This window comes from Drosophila montana, unplaced genomic scaffold, assembly GCF_035044405.1.
Source record: "Drosophila montana isolate Dmon_TW-CO22-7 unplaced genomic scaffold, ASM3504440v1 contig_3633_1, whole genome shotgun sequence".
In the NCBI taxonomy this organism is placed as follows: Eukaryota; Metazoa; Arthropoda; class Insecta; order Diptera; family Drosophilidae; genus Drosophila; species Drosophila montana.
Window position 1 is genome coordinate 163,965 of NW_026998518.1, and position 25,115 is coordinate 189,079.

The 25,115-nt window shown below is 37.5% G+C and overlaps 1 protein-coding gene and 1 long non-coding RNA gene across 7 annotated transcripts in view; both read left to right on the forward strand.

Moving 5' to 3' along the window:
- Positions 1 to 25,115, forward strand: part of LOC135435559 (uncharacterized) — a 173,453-nt gene that overhangs the window by 64,166 nt on the left and 84,172 nt on the right. For 4 of the 6 annotated variants that reach the window (XR_010437381.1, XR_010437385.1, XR_010437383.1 and 1 more), the window contains exon 2: positions 20,128 to 20,170. This is a non-coding gene — a long non-coding RNA (uncharacterized LOC135435559). Of the gene's footprint in view, positions 1 to 988; positions 1,192 to 6,849; positions 7,502 to 20,127; positions 20,171 to 25,115 lie in introns of those variants that run through there. The other 2 variants (XR_010437382.1, XR_010437380.1) reach the window with 2 other exon arrangements.
- Positions 5,794 to 6,798, forward strand: LOC135435560 (uncharacterized). The gene is made up of 2 exons (XM_064692689.1): positions 5,794 to 6,046; positions 6,111 to 6,798. Exons 1-2 carry the CDS (start codon positions 5,996 to 5,998, stop codon positions 6,333 to 6,335), a joined length of 276 nt encoding a protein of 91 aa, XP_064548759.1. The 5' UTR covers positions 5,794 to 5,995; the 3' UTR covers positions 6,336 to 6,798.

A 25,115-nucleotide genomic window follows, 5' to 3' on the forward strand; every position in this document is an offset into this window, starting at 1 on the left:
TTTTTAATAAGGTTGCTTAATATGATTATTTTTAATATATATCAAGAATTTTAAGTAGCAATAAGAAACATTTTTATGGTCGAACTAATTAGGATTGTGTGAAGAGGTTTTATCGGTTTTTGATCATGTTGTTTTATATGTCTTTTAAAATGGTATCAAGAAATTGCAGCGGCAATTAAATATATTTTTTAAATTATTGATTTTCCTATCTTAGAAAATGTGTCGCAAAAAATGTTCTGCATATATGTGTATATGCATAAGTATATAAGAATTGTCTTTAAATGTTTTTCTGTTATGTACATCTACAAAAATGAAGAGTTAAGTTGAATTGTCTTCAATTATTTTGTCTCCACGGTAGCTCGATCTTTATGCTCCGTTATCCGTGTGTCGAGACTTAGTTTCTGTTATTTTTCTTTAAAATTAAAGTTTCATAAAGGTAACGAAATATTTCTTTTGTTCTTTTTCTTCAAAATTTAAGTTTCACACACGTTTTTCTAAACGGCAATTCTCGTGGCCAAATAATGTTAAATGCCATATGACTTGTATTTAGTTTTATTTAGAGTTTTTATCTTTATAAGTACATATATTTTACAATCCCTGGGGCTGCGTTCTGAAAGCTCATATCGCAGTTTAAAGTGCAGAGCAGTGCATATTTCGTAACAGGCAAATGTATTTATTTGCGGTTTGTTTTCTGTTGTTGTTGTTGTTGTTGCTGCTATTTTTACTGGGGCTGGCTTTATATTTTCTGAGAAAATTTGACGCGTACGTGTGACATATTTTTTCTGGAGGCGCCGCCGATAAGGCGCTCAGACGACAACAGTCACAACAATCCGCGACAACAATCCCACAGATACAGATACCGATACAAGGCACTGGCCCCGGCACTGGCACCGGCACTGGCACCGGCCCTGGTGCTGGCACTGCCAGTTGTCATCGCTTCTGCTGTTGTTGTTGTGGATGTTGTTGTTGCTTTTGATGTGGGTATATAGTTAGTATAGTCGGTATATTCGTGGTTGGCATTCAAGCGCCGCCTGTTGAAATTGCGAGTACCCCAGCCCCCGGTACCAACCTGTCCGTTCAATCACAAAATACACGTCCGTCTTTGTTGTAAATAATTACGATGAAGTCGCATAAAACGCAAATTGTGACTAATAAAATGACGACGACGACGACGACGACGTCAAGTGGAAGGTACATATTTGAGCTTAACTGGGGAATTTTGCGTGGGGATTCCGGGCCAGAGTCGATAAGTCGCAATCGATGCGTATGATTTATGTATATTTATTATAAGAAAAAAGCACTGTGGAAATGGGAAAACAATAAGCTTGTCGCAGGGTCATCAGCCAGCAACGACCACGCGCGTCCTGTCCCATAATTAAGTTGGCTCAACCTCAACCTAAATACAAGTGGCCCCCAAGTACAGCAACCGGTCGGTCGGGCATATCAGTTGCTTGGGCTGCTTTAATTGCCACAGCAAAAGAACTGAAACCGGGAAGGGCAGGGTGCAATTGTGGCATCAGGGCCGGCAGGGCCTGAGCTGAATGTCGTATCAAAATGTGCAGTTTGTGTTTATTCAGCGTAAAATGAAATTATCATCGTCATATTCAATTATCCTTCGAGTGCATGAAGAAGAGCCCGCCGACCGCCGTCCGCCATCCGCCAGCCTGCTTGCCACGTTCGTTGACCCGCTTCATCCCTGTGGGCGCTGTGAAGGACGCGGGCATACACAAACAAGCATCTGTCTATCCGTATAAGCCATACGTATATTACTCACAAAAGGATTGTGCCTGGATTGTGCCGTCGGCGTGTTCAACTGCTGTTTGTGGATTGGGGCCGCTCATGCGGATAAACTGACCAAATTGAAATTTCATTCAAATTCAACTGCAACATTTCAAATTGTCCGCAGTGCCTGCAAATTACCAATTGACAAACAGCACACTCAAATACACACACACACACACACGCATTTTGCCTTCAAACTGTTTGTTTGGCTGAAACTGAACTTTCAATTAAAACTGCAATTTGTTTGCACATATTTCTTCATATTCACAAATATGTTTTAAGTGCTTGTTCTCAAAGGTTACTCAAATTGTTGGCTTGTGCTCTCTCTTTAACGTGATCCCTTTGTCCATCTCTTTGTTTTCTATTATTGGATTTCTCTCTCTTTCTTTCTTTTATTAGCATGCTCTCTTCCACTGAACCGTGGCTTTCATTTAGCTTTCCACTAAATGTATTTTTCTACTTCTTCTTTTTCTGGTCTTAATTTAACGGTCGTTATTTTACTCTAGCTCTCACTTGCTGCCAAATATCGCCTTTCTATGCGATTTTCATGATCTCAAGTAGGGCTTACTGATTTTTATGATATTTTAAAATAAAATAAAATAAAATGGTTACAGTCACTGCACTCGCAACGAAAGCGCATTTATAAAGTATGACTGTTAGCATATATATATGTATATATATATGTATATATGAAATGGGATATTTAAGCTGTGTTAATGTCAAAACAAAGCTATAAAAACTATAAAAGTGCAGTCTATAAACACATTCGAGCTGTAGCGTAGTTATGGCCCATATTCGCATCTCATATATGTACTTCCTCATCTCTAACAGCCAGCTCCAATTTCATGTTGATGTCGCCCGCGCTGGGACGCGCCTCGTTTCAGTGAGGTGGTAAAAGCAAATTTAAAAATTATACGCGCAATGATTTTTATTGCATTTGATGAACATTTAATTTTGATTTAAATTTTAATGAGATTTACTGCCTGAACTGCGTTTTTATTTGATTTTTTTTTTGTTTTGGTTTTTGCCTCCCTTGTTTTGGGCCTGTCAGACTGAATTTGACTGCGATTGATATTATTGGTATTGATATTTGGCCGGGGGCTACGTGATAATCGCCGATTACTGACATTATTGTGGCCACCCACAGACAGTGAAGCGGCAGCCGATGGCGAAATTATCGTAAAACATAAACAACAACAACAATAACAATCACAATAATAATAATAACAATGCCTAATAAAAGTCGCCGGGCAGCGATGTAAATAAATAAATTGCGGCGAAATAAAATGAAATAAAATAAAATAAAATAAGAAATGTGTTCGTGACACGCCGAAGTGTGAACACCCTTTTACATGTTTGTTTACCACTTTAAGCCAGTTTGTGGTTGTTGAGAATCGCATAGAAAGGCGATCGGGACCAGCGTTCGAGAGTGGAAATAAAATAAATATTGTAAGCTAGCGCGATTGAGAGCGCAGATAACAAAGAAAGAAAATAATAGAAAGTGATAGTAAGAGAGACGGAAAAGAGAGCGAGGTAGAGGGAGAGGGAGAGAGAGTGTGAGAGCGAAAGAGAGAGAGAGTGAGAATCAAAAGGAAACGAAGGCATCTCTTTCTATGTGATAGAGACAGGAAAATAGAGAGAGAGAAAGACAGAGAGAAACAGAGGCTTAGAAGGAGAGAGAGAGATTTCATACAAGAATTATTGACTCGGCTGGTGATACGAATCAATCAAAGGGAATCGAAGGCGTCTCCTTTCATGCGTTACACAATGCATGACAAAATCTTAATACTCTCGGCAAGGGTAAATTAAAATAAAATAATATGGACAAAGTGAGCAAAGCCATTGAGTTGCTGGTAATTCAATGTGAAACATTGGCAGCTGCATTTGGCCAAATTGGCATGTGGCTTATTTATTTATTTGTTTAAATTTTAATGATTGCCACCGATAGCAACAACAGCAACAATTGTTGCAGCCAGTCGCTGCGCCATGCAAATAAACAAATTAACTCGAAATATCATTGGATTATATGCATACATATATATATATAATTCGCACACACGTGTGTGTGTTTGCGCTTGTATTTGTGTGTATCTGTGGGTATGATTGTTTAATGTAATTGTTTTGTTTACCTTTATTGCTGTTGTTCCCCAGTGCAATTTAGAAAATGATGCAGCTACAGTAGCTGCTTGCAGCAGCTGCACTAACTCAATTATTTTAATTAAACTTGATGACTGACTAACTGATCATCGATTAGTCGGAAGTGTCTTAGCCTTGCATTGTTCTTATGCCCTTACAGGGGGGTAATTCTGTGCTGTCTGATACTCTACAATGCTTCAGAATGGGCTCTCTGCATGCCGCATTAAAAAGGATTCGATTTTGAGATCTTTGGAACTTCAGTTGTTTTATGATTTTAGTCTGTTGACCAATAAAATCTTTTTTCGAGTAGCATCTCAATATAATTCAAAAGAATAATTCAAGAATGTTACAAAAATGTCTAAAATATATATATTACTTAGAAGAAAGTTTTCTAAAAAATATTTGTTAAAATTAATATATTTTATTTGGTTTGATATGCAATCTAAGGAACTAACCATGGCCAAAATGTCAAAAAAATTTCAGTTTTAATCAAGCTATGGAAATTTGGTGTCAAGGAAGGGTATTTACTGGTCATAAGCCTAGCCCAACCTAACCTTAAAAGTCAAAAATTATTGTCATGATTTTGTACAGAACAATTGACCACCTCAAAATCTTTTTATATTTTTACCTTGGAGTTATATACAAATTTTGACAATAAAATTATGATATATATTTTTTATACTCATTTTGACAGTGAAACATAAAATTTTGAGAAGTTTTGATACTTATATTGACAATAATTTAAAAATAATTGAAATTTTAAATTTAAAAACAAATTTATAAATGTTTACGAAAAGATGGGTGTACATCATATATATATTAAAATATAAATGTCATATCAATTTCTACATTGATTCAATTTTATAATCATATCAATTTTTGTGTTCATTCATCATGCATCTGAATGTTGGGCCAAAGTTTTGACAAATTTATCAACCTTGGAAGTTCGGGAAGGTTATTTACAAAGTCCTTTTAAGTTTGGAAAGGCTTCGCAAAAGCTATTAAAGCTATCAAGGGCCGGCAATATTATTAAGAAAAACTTAATATTATTAAGAAATCTCTCAAGTAATTCAAGATGAAAGTACACAGTTTTGCCAAGGGTATTCAAATGTGAGCAGCGCGCATTTGCAATAATTTTGTGTGTTCCTTTATCTCTAGACTGTTGCTAAGCGAAACGCATTTCGATTTGTTTCTATTTGATTTGATGTTTTAGCAATGTTGCATAATAACAATAAGGAAACAACAACAGCAACATCGTGAGCAATGTTCACTCTTGACAGGGCCAGATATTGACTTTGGGTTTGGCTGATTGACATAGGCTATATTAATTTATAATTGGTCTCGCCAAAACATGCAAGCCGTCTAGCGGGCGCCAATTAGACGATTGTCAACCCATAATTATACTTTGACAACTCGAAGTGAAAAGGGTATATTGGTTTTTGTAACAACAATTGCAACCTCTATTCGTGTATGTCCGAGTCAGATAAAGTTTGGAGTATGTTGGGCTATCTATAATATAAAATATTTATCTGTTTAGATATAGCACGAAGCTTATGGATCGAACCTACAGAAAATTGGCAGAAGTTATGTAAACTATCTTGGTACTAATTACTTTGTTAGCAATATTCATTTGACTGTGGGGCAACGACGTGTAATTTCCCTGCTAAAACTAGTTGAGGTAGGCTAGTTTAAAGCTCTTATCGAACAGGTATTACGCCGTCGTTCGCACTCGACTGAAACATTCTCATTTGTTTAATAAATAATCAAACGAAAATACAATACAATTAGCAACAATGTTGTGCACGAGCTAATCAAATGATGTTCACGTTTCGCGATGATATCGCGCCTGGAAATGTTATTCAATGTATTTTGAATTTAATTAGGAGCAGCGATTTCGATCCGAATACTTGAATTGTGGGAGGAATGTTGTTTAGCTAGCGCTGCTCAGATACGCATCTTACAAGCGCATTCTGGATGTACGGAATTTGCCTCAACCTTGGATATTATTTGCTATATAATGCCGATCAACCTGTGCCAAAAGCTTCATAGTTGATTTCAATTGTAAGCCCGGCGTACCATGAAAGTCTACTTCTCAGTTTTGGCTTGGGCCACGCTGTCGCTGCTGCTGGTCTGTGTGCTGCTCCGCAGGAGTGTTAATTCCAAAGCTCTAATTCCATTTAAATTTTGTGCAGTGTACAACACAGGCGCAGGAGCCAGGACCAAGTGATGTTGGAGGTGCCGCTCAATCGGGCATGGCAATAGGCGCTGGCGCTGGGGCTGGGGCTGGGGCTGGCGGTGGCGCTGGCGGCGATGGACAAGCTGGAGACGCCGGAGCAAAGGGTGGCGCGGGTGCCGGAGCGGGTCTAAGTTTTGGTGGCGGTGCTGGCGGCGGAGCACAGGGTGCAGGTGGTCGCTAAATGTAGCAAGTCAAGGGCGACGGCGACGGCGCGGGCGGCATTTCCGTTTCGAATATCATTTGTTTAAGTCACAGGTAAACATTGCAGTTGCGCACCTGTGTCATCCGGGGCGACACGTAGCTGCGAGCCGGCATAAATTCGGCAGCACTTCAATGGAAAAACGACAACATCAAAAGCGCGTGTGTGGCAGCCTTAATTCCATTTAATGCCGTTTTATGAAACGCTTCCCAAAATAACCAAAAACAAAAAAATAATAATAATAAAATAAATAAAAGCACAAACAATCGCCGCCGCCGTCGCCGATGCCAATCGCTGCCGTCGCCGCAATCGAAATCGAAACCGAAATAGAAAATTCATCAGCCAAGTTAAAAATATCATCGAAAATTTCCACATAAATCAAGTGATCAATAAAAACCTAAACGGCCACGGAAAACACAATCATTGTGAAATACGGCGCTTGAAATGTTTTTGTTATTATTCTTTGTTTTTTTTTTCGCAAAATCATTCGATTGATTGTTTACACTGCGGGGGTTTTCTTTAAAGAGCACCTCGCGATAAGGGTTTACGTTCTGATGCGGGGAGTTTTCGCTGTGACAACTTGCTGATCAGATTGAATATGATTCTGAACATATTTCCATGGAATTGCTTATAATTACGAATATTACTGTGCGCTACCAGGTGTAAAATAAGGCGCTTCACTTCCTAGATGAGTTTGCTTAATCTTCTAATACTGGAAAACAATTGGATAGGGATATTCAAGCTGGCTGCTAACTTGCTAGCTTAGCTGGAAAATTATTGAAAATGCGGTCACACTTTTGTGTCTGGTTTGATTGAAAATCAGTAAATCATTGATAGAAAAACGGCAGCTAACAATATGTTTATTGCTTTTCAGTCAGCACAATGATATTTTTGAGTGCTGGAACTCATCTGTTAAAAAAAAAAGCAAAACTAGTAAGCTAGCATAGTAAGAAGCCATCGTGAGTATTCTTATTATTAGAAAGCATTCGCAAGAACACTTAAATAATATATAAATATAAATTTATCCAATACCTCTATAAATGTCACATTGAGCCAACCAGGATCAGGGTTCAAATTCTAGGAAAGCTTTTGGATGTATTGTTGTCTTAAACGAAGAGCATAGTTGCCAGAGCTATTTGAAAAGTTAGGTAAAAATAATAATAATAAAAATTGGTAATAATAATAGTAATAAAATTGATAATGATAATGAGAATAATAATAATAATATAAGAAGTTTAAAAATAATAATGTTAATAATAATAATAAAAATGATAATAATAAATATATTAATGAGGAAAAAAATATAAAATAATAATAATGATAATAATAAAAATAATAATAATAATGACAATAATAAATATATTAATATTAAACAATAATTAATATATAATAATAATAATATAGTTTAATTAATGAACAATAATTAATATATGATAATAATAGTATAGCCAAAATTTATGTATTGTTAGAGTTCAGTTACCATCCATTAAAATCTTAAGAAACTTTCGCTTTTTAAACTATAATTAGACAAACTGCTCGGGTTTAGCTAACCGCACAACCACAGTTTTCTCAAGAACTTGGCTAATGCATGGCTCTCCTGCTGCTTTTGCTGTTACTCATAAATAATATTTATATTATATTTTGCTCTAAATATATTAACCTTGTAAAATCAAACCTTCGCTTTGGTTATGTAATCTGGCAGCTGCTCTTGGCTGGAGCCGGAGTCTGTCCTTGACACACGCAGCAGCCAAGTTCAGTTTTGTTTAGTTTAGATTTAGTTCCATAATCCCGAAGTCGGTTGTCCGTCAATTTGTCGTTCCGTAGAGCATCGCGTAACGCGTGTGGCGCGTGCAGACAGAGACAAAGTGAGAGAGAGGGCGATAGAGAGTGAGAGAGAGAGAGAGAGAGAGAGAGGGAGATTGAGTGAGTCGGTGCAAACTGGCAGGCATTAGATAAGAATATCGCTGTCAAGGTGGGCCATTGGGCGGTGGGTGCGTGTTGGGTTGATTGTGGTGGTGCGCGGCGTGTTGCGTACCCGTCAGTCTCTTGGCTTTTATAACGACGACAATCGTAAAATTATGCGGCGCTGAACTTGAAACTGGTCACGTGCGAGGCGCCGATGTGGCGATATATACCTCGTAATTGCCAATTTAATCGCTGGCTCGCATTCGCTGATAAGCGAATTCGTGCAACGTCGAATCGTCGTTGGCCATTTACTGGGAACTGAGTCCAATGTATATTTAGTTCTCTTTCTTGTGGCTTGCTTTTGGCTTGTTCTGTTTATGTTTATCAACAATTCGAATTGCAGCAATTGCAGCTGATATGGTCAGGTTACGCCTTGAATTCAGGTGTAAACACCAGTGCGGGCGGCCATTAAAACTGATTGACTGACAAGATTTACACCCAGTGCCCAGCCGTACGTAATTGCAGCAAGTGCAACTGATTTATGTGTGGGCATTAGCATAGCTATAGAGCTGGCAACCGATATCGGGAGCCGGGACATTAGCCTCTAAGATATTCGCGACCTGTCAGTCATAAATCATTCACAATATGCTCTGCACGTGAATACGCATAGTCGGCAGCTTATCTAATGACCCATTTTGACTTTCACACTCATCAGCCGTATATACATATATATATGTATGTCTATATATATGTATATATGGAGGGTCATGCATATATCAGGCCATATGCATTGCCATTAGCTTTTGTCTAATCTTGTGTGTGTGTGTATGCCTGGCGCCCCGCTCGCCAAATGCGCATTATGAAAGCAAATTGCGTGTTGGGGCTGCGTCTAAAACTGTTGGCAGGGGGGGGCACTGAGACCGGGGGCAGGCACTGGGGCCGATTCGGGTAGAAGCGAACGCATTTTGCTTTCATAATGTTGTGCCATGTTGTTCGAATAAGTCGCAATTGGTAGCCTCCAAATTATTATTGTAATTAAACTAAACAGAAGAACCATGCAAATATTGTCTATGCGGCTAATTAACGTTCAACTAATTGGCAATATAATCACTTGAATATACAAAAATAACAAAGCAAGATGGGATAAGTTGAGATGAGATCTCAAATTGCAGCCGGCTGACCAGCGACGAAAATAAACAAATTGATGGAAGCCAATGAAAATATTGCAGCTATAGACATACATACATATGTTTATGTGTGGCAAATAGCTTTAATATCGATATTAAATAGTCGGCGAGAATATAAACAAAAACAAAATTAAATAGAATTAACGTTGCAAACGAAAATAAGAGGAAAATGTTATGTATTTTCCTAGGCCAACTAGCCTATAAGCTTTCAATTATATTATAATAATTTTCAAATCACAACTTTCGATCAAATAAATAGCTCATTTCGAAAGTTCTTCAAAGAGGATATACATATATTATAAGTTCCAATTATTGCAGGCAGCATATATGTATATAGAAATTGGATAAGACTATCTTTTACTTATCATACTTAGTAACTTTTGTTTAAAATAAAAGAGTTTTCTTTTATTTTGCCAGATAGCCTAGAGTAAAATATCAATACACTTGATATAAGAGTATACGCCTCAAAAATAGATTAACAGTTGAGTAGCCTTAAGAGCCAAAGCATATATATATATATCGGAAATATAATCTATATATTAAAGACTTTTAAAGATTCGTATAAAAAAATATTAATGCTTCGACAACTCGAATATTTCTGTGTCAGCTATGTGTTATGATATATATATGATGATATAATTGAACTTTTAAGGTCTAAAACCGGCATCGATCTCTAGGTATTTCCTCACAATTCGAATCTTAGCCATGTGGGTAAAAGCAACCCAAGTGTTTTGGGAGCTAAGTAGGATATTTATCAAATCAATGACTGTAAAAGGTCTCCCCAATACTTTGGCTAAGCTCTTCCCGTTCAGCTGATATGACATGAATATATAAATAAATATATGTCTATTGCACTCTGTTATTACGTTTAATAAGCGACAACTACTCTAACATTAAGTCATATTACTTTTAATAACAGACTTTATCATATAGCTGCCACAGATAATTGTTTTTCAATATATACAAACAATTTTTTTAAATTAGATTAAAGATTAGAAACTGGTTTATTTTTGATGCGATTGATTATTTTTACTTTTTTCTTTTATTTTTCCAAAGTTGTTCAAACGATTTATTTGCAATAACATGCAATACTTCAATACATAATAATATTCCACTTCACCGATAACCGATTCGATTTTCATTAAACTAAATGCGCCGTTCGAATTACGCATTAGCTTTAGTAAATTGTTAGTTATGGCGGGCTATTTATAAGTTAGCCCAAAACTGCGCTATTGGTTTTCGGATCGGAAATATGTAGATCGACTATTGGCGCAGTTTTGCGCTGATTAAACTCGGTTGCATGTTGAGGTGCGATGACATTTTCATTGCGTAGTTTTTCATTTCGCGCAATTTTCAAGTTGTTGCCCTCTGTTATTGTTGTTGTTGTTGTCAGTCGTTGTTGTTGTCGTTGTTGCTGGGACGGCAAACTACGCAATTGATGAAGTGTAAATGAACGTAAACGTTGCAATCATTAAGCGACTCTGCGCTTGTCGTCGTCGTTGCGCCGCGCCGCTCTCTCTGTCCCGCTCTCGGCCCCGGCCATATGCCATTTGTATCTGTCAGATACTTTTGCCTGATTTATGAACTGCAAGGCAGAAACAACAGCGCTGACAATTACCGTTGCCATTGCCTTGTACTGCAACAATTTTGTTATGTTTATTAACGCCAATTGTGTAAGCAAATTGTTAAGCATAATTATATTCTATAATTAATAATCATGATTAAATGCGTACAAATGAACAATATGTATGGGGTATTACCCGGCCTTGTCTGGTTCAAGTTTATTTCTATAAATTATCGTTCCCTCCTTTTCACTTATTTTCCGCGTCATGTAACAAATCACATTTTATGGTGGATATTTGTGAAAATTAGTTGGAATTAGTTTTCTACAGTTGCTTTTTGATATTTCCCCACTCAAAAGATAACCATGCAAATTTCAGCCTCCTAGCTCTAACGGCTTGGACTCAATCAGTTAGCAAACATTTTTATTTATATAGTTAGATAATTGAATACCTTTCAGCGCACACTCTGTAGTGCCAGAATGTGCCCAAAATAAATCACAACTCAATTGCTCAGCGATAAACTTCCATTAGCTGTGCCAATCGCCCAATTGAAGTCCGCGTCCGAGTCCGAGTCCGCGTTCGCGTCCGAGTCAATCAAAGCGGCCAAGTGGATCTAATTTGAGCCAGAAACGTACGATCAATGGACACGTGTGGGGCTTCGAGATGCTGAGACGCCAATTAACATGATGCGTACTTCAATTTGTGCAATTGACCGATTGGCCGGGCATTAAAAATAGGTTTTTCAATATTTATTTTTGGCCATCGACAACGCAAACGTCGCGCCTTCTGCTTTGATGTTTATTTTTAGAGCCAAAGCTAAATGGCTGGACAGATTTACAAAGTTAAGTGGTTGTTTGTTGTGTTAATAATATAAACAACAACAGCACATTTATTGAGTTTCGAGTAGGGTCAAAACCCAGTAATGGAGACAGCGGCAGAGAAAGAGACAGAGAGAGAGAGCGAGAGAGAGAGAGAGAGCGAGAGAGTATAGAAGAGTGTATTTCGAGGAGGGGGGCCTAGATCGGTACAAGCTGAGCTTGATAATGGATCCGTTGATTGATTGCCAGGTGCACGTGAACTGTCAAATAGTCAACATGAATTAGATAAATGAGGCAGCTGTGCCTTGGGGCCAAATCCAGTGTTGCCATACTTATAAAACAGACTGTTTAACTAACGCTGAGCGTGGGAATGACTCGAGAAAAAGTGAGAATAAAGTCAAATCATTCATAGCTTCATAAATGTTTGCAAATTGATAAAAAGAGATAAAAATCACGGGCTGAATCACGGTTCAAATTTAAGTTTCACTATGTGTGCCTTTAAAATCTTGCACCGATTTTAGCTTGTAGATTGTTTTTATGTTAAGTCAAAAATTTAAAAAAAAAAATTTACTAAATCCCTCAAAACTGCGCTAAGATCTATTCCTTATCTTCCTGTATGGTATATTCTTTATGAAAAACCAATTAAATAAAGTGTAAAATAGATTTAAATATTTATATATTAATACATTTAAATGCAATAAGAATAACTATAATACATCTCTCAAAGTGTCTACAAGATTTCCGCTATATTACTGTTTTGTAAATTCTATATTAAAATCAATTTAATAAATTATAAAAGAGACTGAAAACGAGTGCAAATAGGTATCAATATATTAATTGAATAAAAATAAGTATAAAAGTGCCTCCCTTTTAATAAGTTCTTTTTATCTGTCCATATGGTCAATTCTCTATCGGAATCAATTAAATAAAGCATAAAATAGACTAAACTGTATAAATAAATAAATTTCCCGACTGATAATAAGTATAAATAAGCATTGGGTAATTATAAAATGGACTAAAAATAAATTGATTCGCATATGCTTAAGCGCAAAGCACGTTAATTGCACTTGATTAATAAAATTCTGATAATAATTTCCATTCCATTCACTGTTTGCACCTTGCACCTGGCGCAGCCTCTCGTTCAACAGGTGTTATCGCCATAACCTTGAGACTCTGGCAACTGCCGTTGTTTACTTATCTAACACATTGACAAAAACATGCAAAACAGTTTTGCAGGTGCAGCTCCACGAGATTAGCGCAATCAAATAAATAATTCATTAAATAATTTGCAAAAACGGAAATGTAAAAAATCGCAAATTTGCTTTTGGCGCCAATCTAAAAATACAAAAAAACCAGCAACAAAAAAAAAAATAGCGCAATCAAGTGACAAAAAAAAAAATGAAAATAGAGAACCAGCGAAAACTAACAAAAAATGATGAGCGCAAAAGTTGCTAAACATTTATATCAACAGTCATAAATTTCTACACATGTGTGTGTGTGTGTGTGTGAGTGTGTGTGTGTGTGGCATGATAGCATCAATGAAAGCGTCATGTGAGCTGACGACTGGGCATGATTTGAGCATGATGTTGTCCCCTTGAAGTGTTCAATTGCTCACCTGTTGCCCGTTGCACGCGCCAAGCACTTGGCCAAAGTAATCACAACAACAACCAAAACAATGTGCAATAATCATATGTTTGTTTTTTTACTATACACTTATAGAGGGCCTAACAATTTTGTCACGAACTGTGTAAGGCATAATTAACTCCTAACATATAGACAAATTCATACCAAATCGGACATATATGACAGCTATCTATTACTATCTTATCCATCCTTTTTTATACTCTCTCTCTCATTCGCTGCTAAACATCGCCTTTCTATGCGATTTTCATGTCCTCCTTAGCACATCCCAGCCATAAGTCTTAAAGGGCATTCAATGTTCAGCGTGCCGTAGCTAGCCGTTCTTTGTTGTTTATTTATTTATATATTTGTGTTTTGTTTTTATTTTGGCCGCGCCTCCTTATCGCCCTTATCAAATTGCTGACACTTGCTGCGTGTGTTTTGTTTTTTTCGGCACTTCGGACTTTTGTGGACATTGGGGCCCGTTAAAGCGACAGCGCAGCGCCTCATCAAATCAAATTCAAAGAGCCAAACAAGCTGAGTAGGCTTGCTCTCCGTATAAGCCGGCTGCGTCAACTAATGATGACCGAGAGCATTTTTTGGGAGCGTAGAGAACTGAGTATTACTTAAGTCGAGTGCCAACTAACGATGACTGAGAGCATTTTTTGCAGAGCTAAAAACTAGAGGTGAAGAAACTATCTTATGATAACACTATACAGCAGTCATAATGATTTTAAATATTCTCAAATTAAGCTTCAAATGTATAATATGCCTACCAATACCATGAACCAAAATGTTGAAGTTGTAAGCCTTACCACACAAAAAAATAAGGCGGCCAGTTTTGTTACAACGTGTCATGTAGCTGTGTGTGTCTGTGCGGCTTGTGCGGCGCATTAGGCCACGCGACTAAGGCCCAGCTCAAGGCACAGACAGCCCACCTCACAGCCCAACGTCGATCATGTGCCGTCTGTTGCCTCGTGCCTCGCAGCTCACGCCGCACGCCTCGTGTCTTGGGGGTTTTCAGGTGAAAATAGCCACAGACTTTGGTCCCGTTTGGGCTTTGGCTGCGTGGCTCGGGCACGCGTTTAATGCGCGGAATTTTTGTGTTGCTGCCGCTGACAGCAGCAGCAATAACAACAACAACAACAACAACAACAGCAGCTACAACAACAATAATAATAACAATAATAATAACAAAGACACGCGTAATGAATTCGAAATTAATACATTTTTTATTTGCCGCTTTGCTGATAATCAACTTTGATTTTGGCTGCCGGCACAACGCCATTGCCATTTGTCACCCTCTTTTAATTAGTTTTGTGCTAATAGATAGCCCCAAAATCAGCAGCAAAACAAATGCTAATTTCCAAAAAAAAAAACATAAATTGAAGAAGATTAAAAAAACAAAATTCTTCGAAACTCTATCAGTAGTAAAACAGCCAAGAAGATAAAGAACAAGAAATAATGGCTATCTTCGACAAGCGGAAGACTTGATACTCTTGTAGACATATGGCAAAGAGCTGACAAGGAGTGCATGAGAATCGCATAGAAAGGCGACGTTTATTAGTGAGTGAGAAAGAGAATAATAGATATACGGTAAGGGAGTAAGAGCTTGACTTAACGTAGGGTTAGCGTGAACTAGAACGAAAAAAAGAGGGAGAGAAAGCGAGAGAGAGAGAGAGAGAGAACTAAAAGGCAACAGAGAGAAAAAGGGAGAGAATAAGAGAGGGCGAAAGAGATAGAGATAGAGAGAAAGATCCAGAGATATACATAGAAAGACAACTGAATTTGGTTGTGAACTTTAATCAAGAACAGGAATACTTTATTCGTCGTAGATGTCTTCTTCTATGCATTACACATTCAATGACATATTGCAAATACCCTCTGGCAGCGTATAAAACTGATTGTACAAATTTAAATTTGTTGTGTAATGCTTCACTTTTATTCATTACGTGACGTTCTACGTGTAGTATCATATCTGCATACGGGAAGGGGGTGCTGTGTGTGTGTGTGTGTCTGTGGTCGGGCAGCAGTACTTAACCGCAGACGTGGGCGTGTACAGCACATTCATCATCATCAAAACATATTTGCACAACTTATTGTGAGCTTTTGCCTCATGCTATTTGGTTGCTTGTCTCGGGACTGTGACTCTGATTTGGTGGGTGATTGACTGCTGTTTAGCGCGGGGCTGAGGTGGGGGGATTTGCACATGAGGTGCCGATCAAGTGATCGCACGTGAACGCCATCGGAGCTCATGGTTTGCCATTTGACACAATCGCCATAATTGACAAATTCAGCTCAAGAGCTTATTATATTCAAATCAAAGATTACGTTTGAATCTGTGCTCGATTTTTTTTGCCTAATAGACAGAGCCCCAAATGGCCTGAGAGATTTATTTATTATAATATATATCTATATATATTTATAATTTATGTAACAACACGTTTGATTTATAAAAGATTTTTTTAATACATTGATACATTTAATTTTTGAAAATTTAATTTAATTAAAGCCATTGCTTTGCCAGAACGGCAATGAACGGCAAATTGCTTTACAGACAACATAACGTATGAGTTATATATCATCCCTATATATAAAACTGTTTCTCCTGACTGATTGGTGATCAACGCTCAGCCCATAGCGTAAGAGTTAGGAGGCTGAAATTTTCACTGTAGTTACCTTATGTGATTAAGATGCCAAGGCCGGGGTATACCCGCTAGAAATCGAAATTTCCCACTCCCATAAGTTGGTCAAATTTCTTCCGATTTTCACGAGGCTTGGCTCTTTTTTCATGGTTTGGCCTCCTAATCAATGTGGCATCTAAATCTCGCAACATAATTTTTGGTCCAAATTCATGTCTAAATGGAACCCTTAAATATCCTATATAGACATAGATCTAAACTTCCCACCCCCATAACTTGGCCAAATCTCATCAGATTTTCAAGAGGTTTGGCGTTTTCTTCATGATTTGGCCTCTAGATCAATTTGGCATCTAAATCTGACAACATAATTTTTGGTCGAAATTCATGTCTAAATGGTACCCTTAAATATCCTATATAGACATAGGTCGAAATTTCCCACCCCCATAACTTGGTCAAATCTCATCCAATTTTCACGACAATTGGATTTTTTCTTATTATTTGGCCTCCTAATCAATTTGGCATCTAAATCTGGCAACATAATTTTTGGTCCAAATTCATGTCCAAAGGGTACCCTTAAATATGCTATATAGACATAGGTTCAAATTTCCCACACCCATAACTCGATCAAATCTCATCCAATTTTCACGGGGTTTGGCGTTTTCTTCATGATTTGGCCTCCTAATCAATTTGGCATCTAAATCTGGCAACATAATTTTTGGTCCAAATTCATGTCAAAATGGTGCCCTTAAATATCCTATAAAGACATAGACTAAACTTCCCACCCCAATAACTTGGCCAAATCTCATCCAATTTTCACGAGGCTTGGCTCTTTTTTCATGGTTTGGCGTCTAGATCAATTTGGCATCTAAATCTGGCAACATAATTTTTGGTCCAAATTCATGTGAAAATAGTACCCTTAAATATCCCATACAGACATAGGCCAATATTTCCCACCCCCCTAACTCGGTCAAATCTCATCCGATTTTCACGAGGTTTGGATTTTTGTTCATGGTTTGGCCTCTAAAGCAATGTTTTATCTAAATCTGCAACAATTGTCTTGGTCGAAATTCATGTGAAAATGGTTCCCTAAAGTATCTTATAAATACATTTTTACATTTATATTTATTGATATTTATAAATAAATAGGAAATTTAAATGTACTACAGAGCGTATGCGTTATATATTTCCTATGATCTTTTGACGCGTTAAAATAACACGTGTGGGTAATTTTTGATTAAATCTAAGATCTTTTAAAGACCCAATCAAAACAAAAAAGTAGCTCAGATCTGATTCAATAACATTCAAATCGCTAAGCACGGACAGGCCAGAGTCGTTGATGCTTGAACCTATTTGTTTGTCTCTCAGTGTGTGCGGGCGTGTGTGTGTGTGTGTGTGTCTGCGTGTGTTTAGTGTGTGGGGGGCTTTTATTGCATTTTCGGTCGAGCAAACAAATAAACAAAATTGTTTTGCAAAAATTTCAAAGTTTATGCGTTTTCTGTGAAACGTGTGGCATTAAAATCGCAAAACACAAAGATTTCTGCTAGATTTGTGGCTGCATTTTGTGCTATTTGTGAACCCAGCGAAAGTTATTTTTGGCTAAACTGTAATGCAATAGCTGAACTTGTTTGGTTTTTTTCTTTGGAGATCAATGCTGAATAGAGCAGAAATCTATTTTCTATTTTTGTGGCAGAATTTCTCGCATTTTTGGCAAAAATACAGGAAATTCGATAGTCAGAAGTCAAAGATGATAAGGCAAAAATATTTCTTAGCATAGTAAACTATAATATAAAATGTTGTTTAAACAGAATTAGGCTTCGAATTAAATGCATTTAATTAAGCTCTTAGTAGACTGTATTTAACAACAACTATTTCATGGAACTCGCTTTTAAAGTCTACACGGAATACGATAGGGATAAGTGCAGATGCCGGATGAAATGGCAAAAGTGCTTGGCATAATATATTTATAAAAGCTGCTGGTTAAACAGAATTTAATTAAGTTTCTAAATCTGAAAAGATTTCATGGAATTCCGTTTGCGTAATATTTCATTTACACATTACGTAGCTGTACAGAGAGTTTTACCCGCATAAAAATGCTCTCATTTCTCGAGACTTGGACTTTATCATCAGATTTGAAAATCGTTTAACAGACGCGAGCCCCTTATGCTTGGCCCGGCTAGGCATATTATTCATGCGTATATCACGCATACGCCTCGTGTGGTATTTCAAGGCAATACGCATTATCACTCATACGTCATGTTGTACGCACAGCAAATCAAACAAGCGATCGACAAAGCCACCCCCCGCCCCCCTGCCCCCTCTGCTCCCCCGCTTGCCCTGCTCTGTGTACCCGTATTAGATTTCACATGACGTCGATCAATAGAAAGTGCCGACGCGTCAGAAAAAAAAACCACTTGTGCATGCGAGTCGGCCAGTCACAGTACCCCGACCCGCAACGGCATCCCCACACACACACACACACACACACAAGTGCAGACACACGCGCACAGAGTTTATCTGCCGTGAATGTAAACGGGCAGCTTGTTGGCCAACAAATGGATGCACACACGCCAAAAAATTGCACGCCCACATCGATAGCTGTCCAAACGTGGGGCGTCTGCTCCATTTCTGACCGCACGCGCAGCCTTTGATCGCCATATGCAAGACGTCAACGTGCCCCTGAGCAATTTGAGCGCTGATCCCCCAACCGAGTCAGCGGGTTGGGGCACACACACACACGCACACTCACACACACGCACACACACTTGCATAGTTTGTCTGCCGCCTGATCGCATTTTCGCTCCAATTTTAGCATTTGGTTTGTCCTCCTTATTTCGACATTGCATGGCTCACTTTCACTCACAATAACAGCCTCTCGCTCGCACCGTTTCTCTGTTTCGCCATTGTGTGAAATCTTGTTTATGCGAATTCCATGTTATTCTCGTAATCGCGGAGGCCGTCGCCCCGTCGGTATTTTGGCATATCATATTCTCTATAGGGGGGGTGTTCGGGGCCCAACTGTAGCGCGTGTGCAGGTTGCCGATTTATTTGCTGACTTGTAGACATTTCTCTGTCTGGACTTGGACAGGGGAATGCTTCTACAGCGTCTCGACAAGTCGCAACACTTTCTGTGATTATATATATACCCTTCTCGAGTATATTGTAACTTTGTCACCAAATGTGCAACGCTTAGAGGCAGATGTCTCTGAAATCCTTAAATATATATATACACTTGATCTGTATAAACAGTCGCTCTAGCGGAAGTATTCATTGCAAAAAGTTTGTTTATGGTCAAAATATCTTGATCAAGCAGTAAGGACCAGCTTCACAATTCTCCTGACATATCTACAAATTGGGAGGGTCTACTTATTATATGACTTCTTTAGGAACAATCGGTCACTAGCATATGTAAGGGTATTTCATGTTCGTCTTGCCGTAGATAGCCATTGCTTTGCTTGTTTCTGCAAATTGTGCATTCTTTTTTTGTTGTGCAATCATTATTTGGCCTGCAGTTCAAATTTTGTTGTTTTATTTGGGCATTAAATTGCATAATTGAAATTGTTTTCCACATTCGAAGTGCATTACATGACACTGCTTGTTAATTAATTATTGAGCTGTGAATAATATTTATTGTACGGGAAACATAGGGAACTTGTTGTTGTTACTTTACTTTTTGCACCATGACGCGCAGCTTTTTGACCAGAATTTAGTTTTAAGTTATATGTATTATATATACGTATATATATGTTGATCGCTAAAGTTTCATTTTCTGCCAGATTGTGCATTTTTTTTGTAGCTGTGTATATATATACATATGCATTCATGTTCTCCTGCACCAAACGCAGACAAAGTTTCTTTACCGCCGGGCTGCATATTAAATAAAACTTATTTTTGAATTTTGCCTCCCTATGCGATTCTCATAAATACAAAATAGTCCCTCCTACCTTGATTATGAGTATATTACAAGATTATTACTACTGTTTTTACTAATTCTTTTTTCTGCTCTTACTTTAATCCACACTCTACTTCTTCTTTTCTTTCAGTGTGATTTCGCCCATCGAAGAACAAACTCACATGAATTAAAGGGTAAGTGAATATTTATATATATTAATGAGAATATGTGTCAATGCAGTTTTGATCTGTGCAAAAATTATCTCCTATCTTTATTATACCCTTGAAAACTGGTTAAAAAGGGTATACTTTTTTGTTTTTGGCTATGCACTAGTATTAAATATTGTCGCTGATTAAATCAGATTTTCTTCTCGCTCGTTTCACGCTGCGTATGCGTAATATGGATGGGACCACATTTCCTGGCGCTGCCTCTTGCAATTTTCTGTGGTTTGTTGCTGTTGTTGCTTTCCTGTGATGTTTTATGGCATTCCCTTTTGCTGGCATCATTTACCTCGTGCCTCTCACACCATGTTTAGCATTCGTGTTTTATTTATCCTGCTTTTCTGCACAATTTATGACAGTCGTTTGAGCTTGACGCATTGTTGTTGCCGTTGCTTCTGCTTCTTTTTGTTGTTGTGGCGTGTAAACAAACGCGTTAATAGTTTGCCATTTGTTTGAAACGCACTCGCTGTTTTGTTGTTGTGTTTTTTTTTTGCTCTCTGTTTTATTGTTATTGTTATCTTTGCAACTCTTTTGCATGCCTTTCCTTTTGACGTTCATTTATTGTTTAATTCGGTGCCGCTGTGTTGTTGTTGTTGTCTCTGCTCGTTCCGTCAGCCACGTGCCGCAAATAAAAATTCTATTGACCCCAGGCAAATATTGACAAAATTTGCACGATCCGCGCTCGCAGCCGGCGTCGAGGCTGACAGAGGCTGCCTTTGGGCCTTTTCAATTTGGCCTCTCTAAGGCCTGTACACTTGAAAGCCGAGTTTGCTTCTTGATACCCTGTACCTGTATTGGGTATGGGCTAGATTTGTTGATCTTGAAAGATCGAAATTTGCTATACATATACATATACGTATTTCGTATGCACATTTGTTTTGACTTCTCTAATTTTCATAATATCGATAAAAATCGATTTATAGACACGATAAGCTTTTACCAACCTTTTATTCCCGACACGTCTTCCTTTAAATTTAAAATTCATCATTTGGAATACAAGAATACATTTGAGTATCACATTTAAGCCCAGAAAGCTTCGTAGAGATCGGACTCTAAGCACCGAAACGATTCAAGAACGCTATTCCCAAAGTCTAGGGTATCTGTTAGTCAGTTACGCCCGACCAGGGCACTCTTACTTGTTTCTATTTGTCTTCAATACTTGCCAAATCTCTTTCAACATTGACTTTGGCCCCCAATTGACAAATGACGTCAGTCTGCCGTAGCAGGCAGTAAGACGAAGTGCCGATAGGAGTTTGTTGGGCTGATAACTCAGGTATTTTATCAGCGACAAAGTACAGCAAAATGTATTTTTTCTAAAAATAGCTGAAATAGCGTACAGGCAGATAACTGATAACCAGATGTTTGGCATTCGAAATATCGGCTTCTGTTCGCAACGCAATCGCAAAAAGAAAAGCCGCCAAATTTGAATGTCAGACGGAAGACACGTGCCGCATCGATTAGATACGATTGGTCCATATCAGACAAAAGCGCTTTAAACACTATCTATGGCATTTTGGAATCCCTGATAGGGACTTCCGCTTGGGCCTGTCTACGTGTTGGTTGCAAATAAAAATGGGCCAGAATTGGACCAAAAATTAATGTTATTTATTTTATAACAACTTATTATTTTGATAAAAAGAATATTACAAAAAAAAAAACTAGGAAAAGTAATATATAGAATAGTATAATATAGTATAAAGGGCAGATAGTTAAGTTTGTATAGATAAACACATATATTGGTTTAAAAATTTCATAAATAATAATAAAAAATATATTTGAATTAATTTAAAACAGTTTTGTCTTTATATAAAGGCAAGTTTTTTTTTATTTTTACAATATTCAATCTTACCCCAAAAAGAAATTAGCTGATACAAAAAAACAGCTTTCCGATTGCCATATAAACATCCTTCGTACTTGTTCTTATCTTCTACAATTTTTTTAAATATTTACTGGATAAATACTCTAATGATTTTAATATTTTTCTTAACTATAAATATAAAGGCTAACGTTTTGTGTTCCGGTTTCTTTTTTTATTGTTCTCGTTTATTAATATTTATGTTTTCATCCGTGAGATCCTAAGTATAGGAAACTTTCCGGCCTGAACTGTAATATCCTGTGTTGATTTTTACCTAATTTACCCAAATTTTGGGCCATTTGAGAAAATAGTCGTAAAAACATTGTCACATACATATCTTAATGAACTTGAAGTCTAATCAAATCATCTCCTTGTTGTCTTTTACAGTTATTTAGCGCACATGTCTCGTATATGTGTTTATGTGTGTGTGTATGTGTGTGTGTGTGAGTGCCTTGGTTATACGCATAGATTATTACGTCAGTGCAGAATTTTTGAGGAAATTTAATAATCATAAAAACAAAAGCGCAGGCACGCAAAGACCCGGAATGAATGACATAAAGAAGGAAAGAAAGAGGCATAGAAAGCAGAAAAAAAAAAGAAAAACAGAGAGAAGCAATGAAAGAAAGAGTCAACGCGGCATGACAAATGTGCGATAGCGTTAAATAATTTTTATGATGCGTTCGCAATAAAAGTGGGCGATGGGGCGAAGTCTCACACGAACACGGACACACACACACACACACAGATGCACACACATCTTCAACAATATAACTGACACGCGTACACAGAGAAAAAATAATAATATAGAGCACAATGCAGGAAATCAGAGCAAAGCTGACAAAAGCTTAAGGCTATGCTATTTATGATTGAATTGTATATTTATTTATTTTTATATCCTTGTAGAGGGTATTATAATTTCGTCATGGAATGTATAACTAATAGAATGCGACATCGCCGACCCCATAAAGTATATATAATTTAGTTTAGGATGAACAGCCGCGTTAATATAGACATGCACATCTGCCCCTCTCTCTGTTGCTATCAGAATTACTCTCTTAGTTTTAAAGCTATCGTCTTGATACTTCGCATAGGTCCGTCTATCTGTTCCTGGCTGTACATATGTGAGAACCATTCGGGTCGGACGACTATATCATATAGAGCCAATCCATAGGATCGATTGGGTCTGTGTATCAAGATATTTTCATCAAACTCAGCATTTAGGAGCTAAGGGTTTATAAGCGTATTAAATCTTGGGCATGCTGAAGGTAACCCTTCTTTCCGGTTTTATTTCTGATTTTATTATTTAACAAAATTATGCTACAATTTTAACTTTAAAAATACTAAGCGAACTTCGTACTTTATGTAGGTAATGTAAGTCGTCATTTAAAGATGCTTATAAATCATTGATATTTCTGCTTCAAGTACATCAAATTTTGTTCTATGATGATAAATTTTTACTTCAGATATTTAGAATATTTATTCACTAATCACTTATCAATCAGACCAATCTTGACTTAAGGTATTTAAATTGTTATTTACTTGAAAGAAGAGCTTGACTGCTTAAAATAAGTTCTTAGCAGTTAAGCTATGATAAATTCGCTCAGTGCATAAAAGATCTTTTGCCACACACTTGTCTCCATCTCCGCCTCCATCTCCGCCTCTGCCTCCATCTCCGTCTCCATTTGCGTTTCGCTCGTTCACTAATCAGCGGCACGTGTTTTTTCTGCAACATTGTGACAATTTCCTCTTTCGCCTTTTCGCACTCCGTTCGTATCTTGCTCTGCTTGCCATAGTTTGTTTTGTTGTTGCTTTCTTACGTGTGCTCGTCAGTTTGTCGTGTTTTCTTTATTTGAGCATTTCACAACACTCGCTTTGGTTTCTGTTGTTGTTGCGGTTGTTGTTGCTGTTGTTGTTGCTGCTGTTTTCGGCCTGCTTTGCTTTTGTGTTAAGTGCTTAATTTGTTTATCTAGCGCTGAGAATGCAACCGTTGCGGAAATACGTGCAGCCCGTGTATGCCATCAACGACACCCCCCTCACCACCCCACCACCCCACCGCCCACACCCACACCCCCTCGAACACTTCGCTGTTTGTTTATCGTTTTTTAATGCTGCGCATATTTTGCCATTTAAGTTGTGTAAATCCCCCACAAACTATATACAACAAAATATGACAAATTGCCAGCAAGATTTTGTTTGGTCTTAGCGTGGTCTTAGCTACGGCCTAGCCTGGGCATAGAGTACTTCTATGCAAATAGCTGGCGAGTATTATAAATTAAGGTCGCCCCCATTTGCTGATCAAATATGTCAACTAGTTTGATGTTGCTTCCGGCAGTGATAAGGGGCGTCATTATTGCTGAATTTTATTGTTTTTTGGCTGACATTGCGTATACGCTCCGTTTGACATAAGGCATGATATTGTGCGGTGAGAGAAAGCGGAAATGTTTATTTATATTATACTCGTGCCGATATCAGATATGAGAGAATACTATATTGCTCTATCAATATGTGTGTGACACATTTGTAGTCAAGTAAATATTGGCGAAATGTCATAAATTCCAACCAGTTAAAAGTAAATATTTGCAAAGACTTTCAGAAATTATAGGATATGGTATTACCAGGATGGAGATTATTATTAGCAGCAATTTCTAAGCAATAAATTACACTTAAATGCGCATTGAAATTATTGTCATTTTATTGGCTTACCTTAATGCGCAATTATTTATTGCGCAGCCCATCAAAATTGTCAGCTTTAATAGCCAAGTTAATTGTTTTAATCTAATTTTGACATTTATTTAACTATGATTTAAGCACCAGCAATGCCCAGTTTTTTTTTTAATACTCTTTTTCAGCTATAATCTGAGCAGCAATAATAAAAAGTGTAGATTGTATAAAAAGCATTGAAATTATTGACACGCGCGTGAAATTGAAACTTGCCATGAAAATGAGCCATAACAATTGCATAGTTTATTTACTTATTTATTTATGTGTGTGCCTTGCGCTGCCATGGACAATCCGACAATCCGTAATCGCTGCCAATCATCCTCCAATTGTCCACTCAATTTA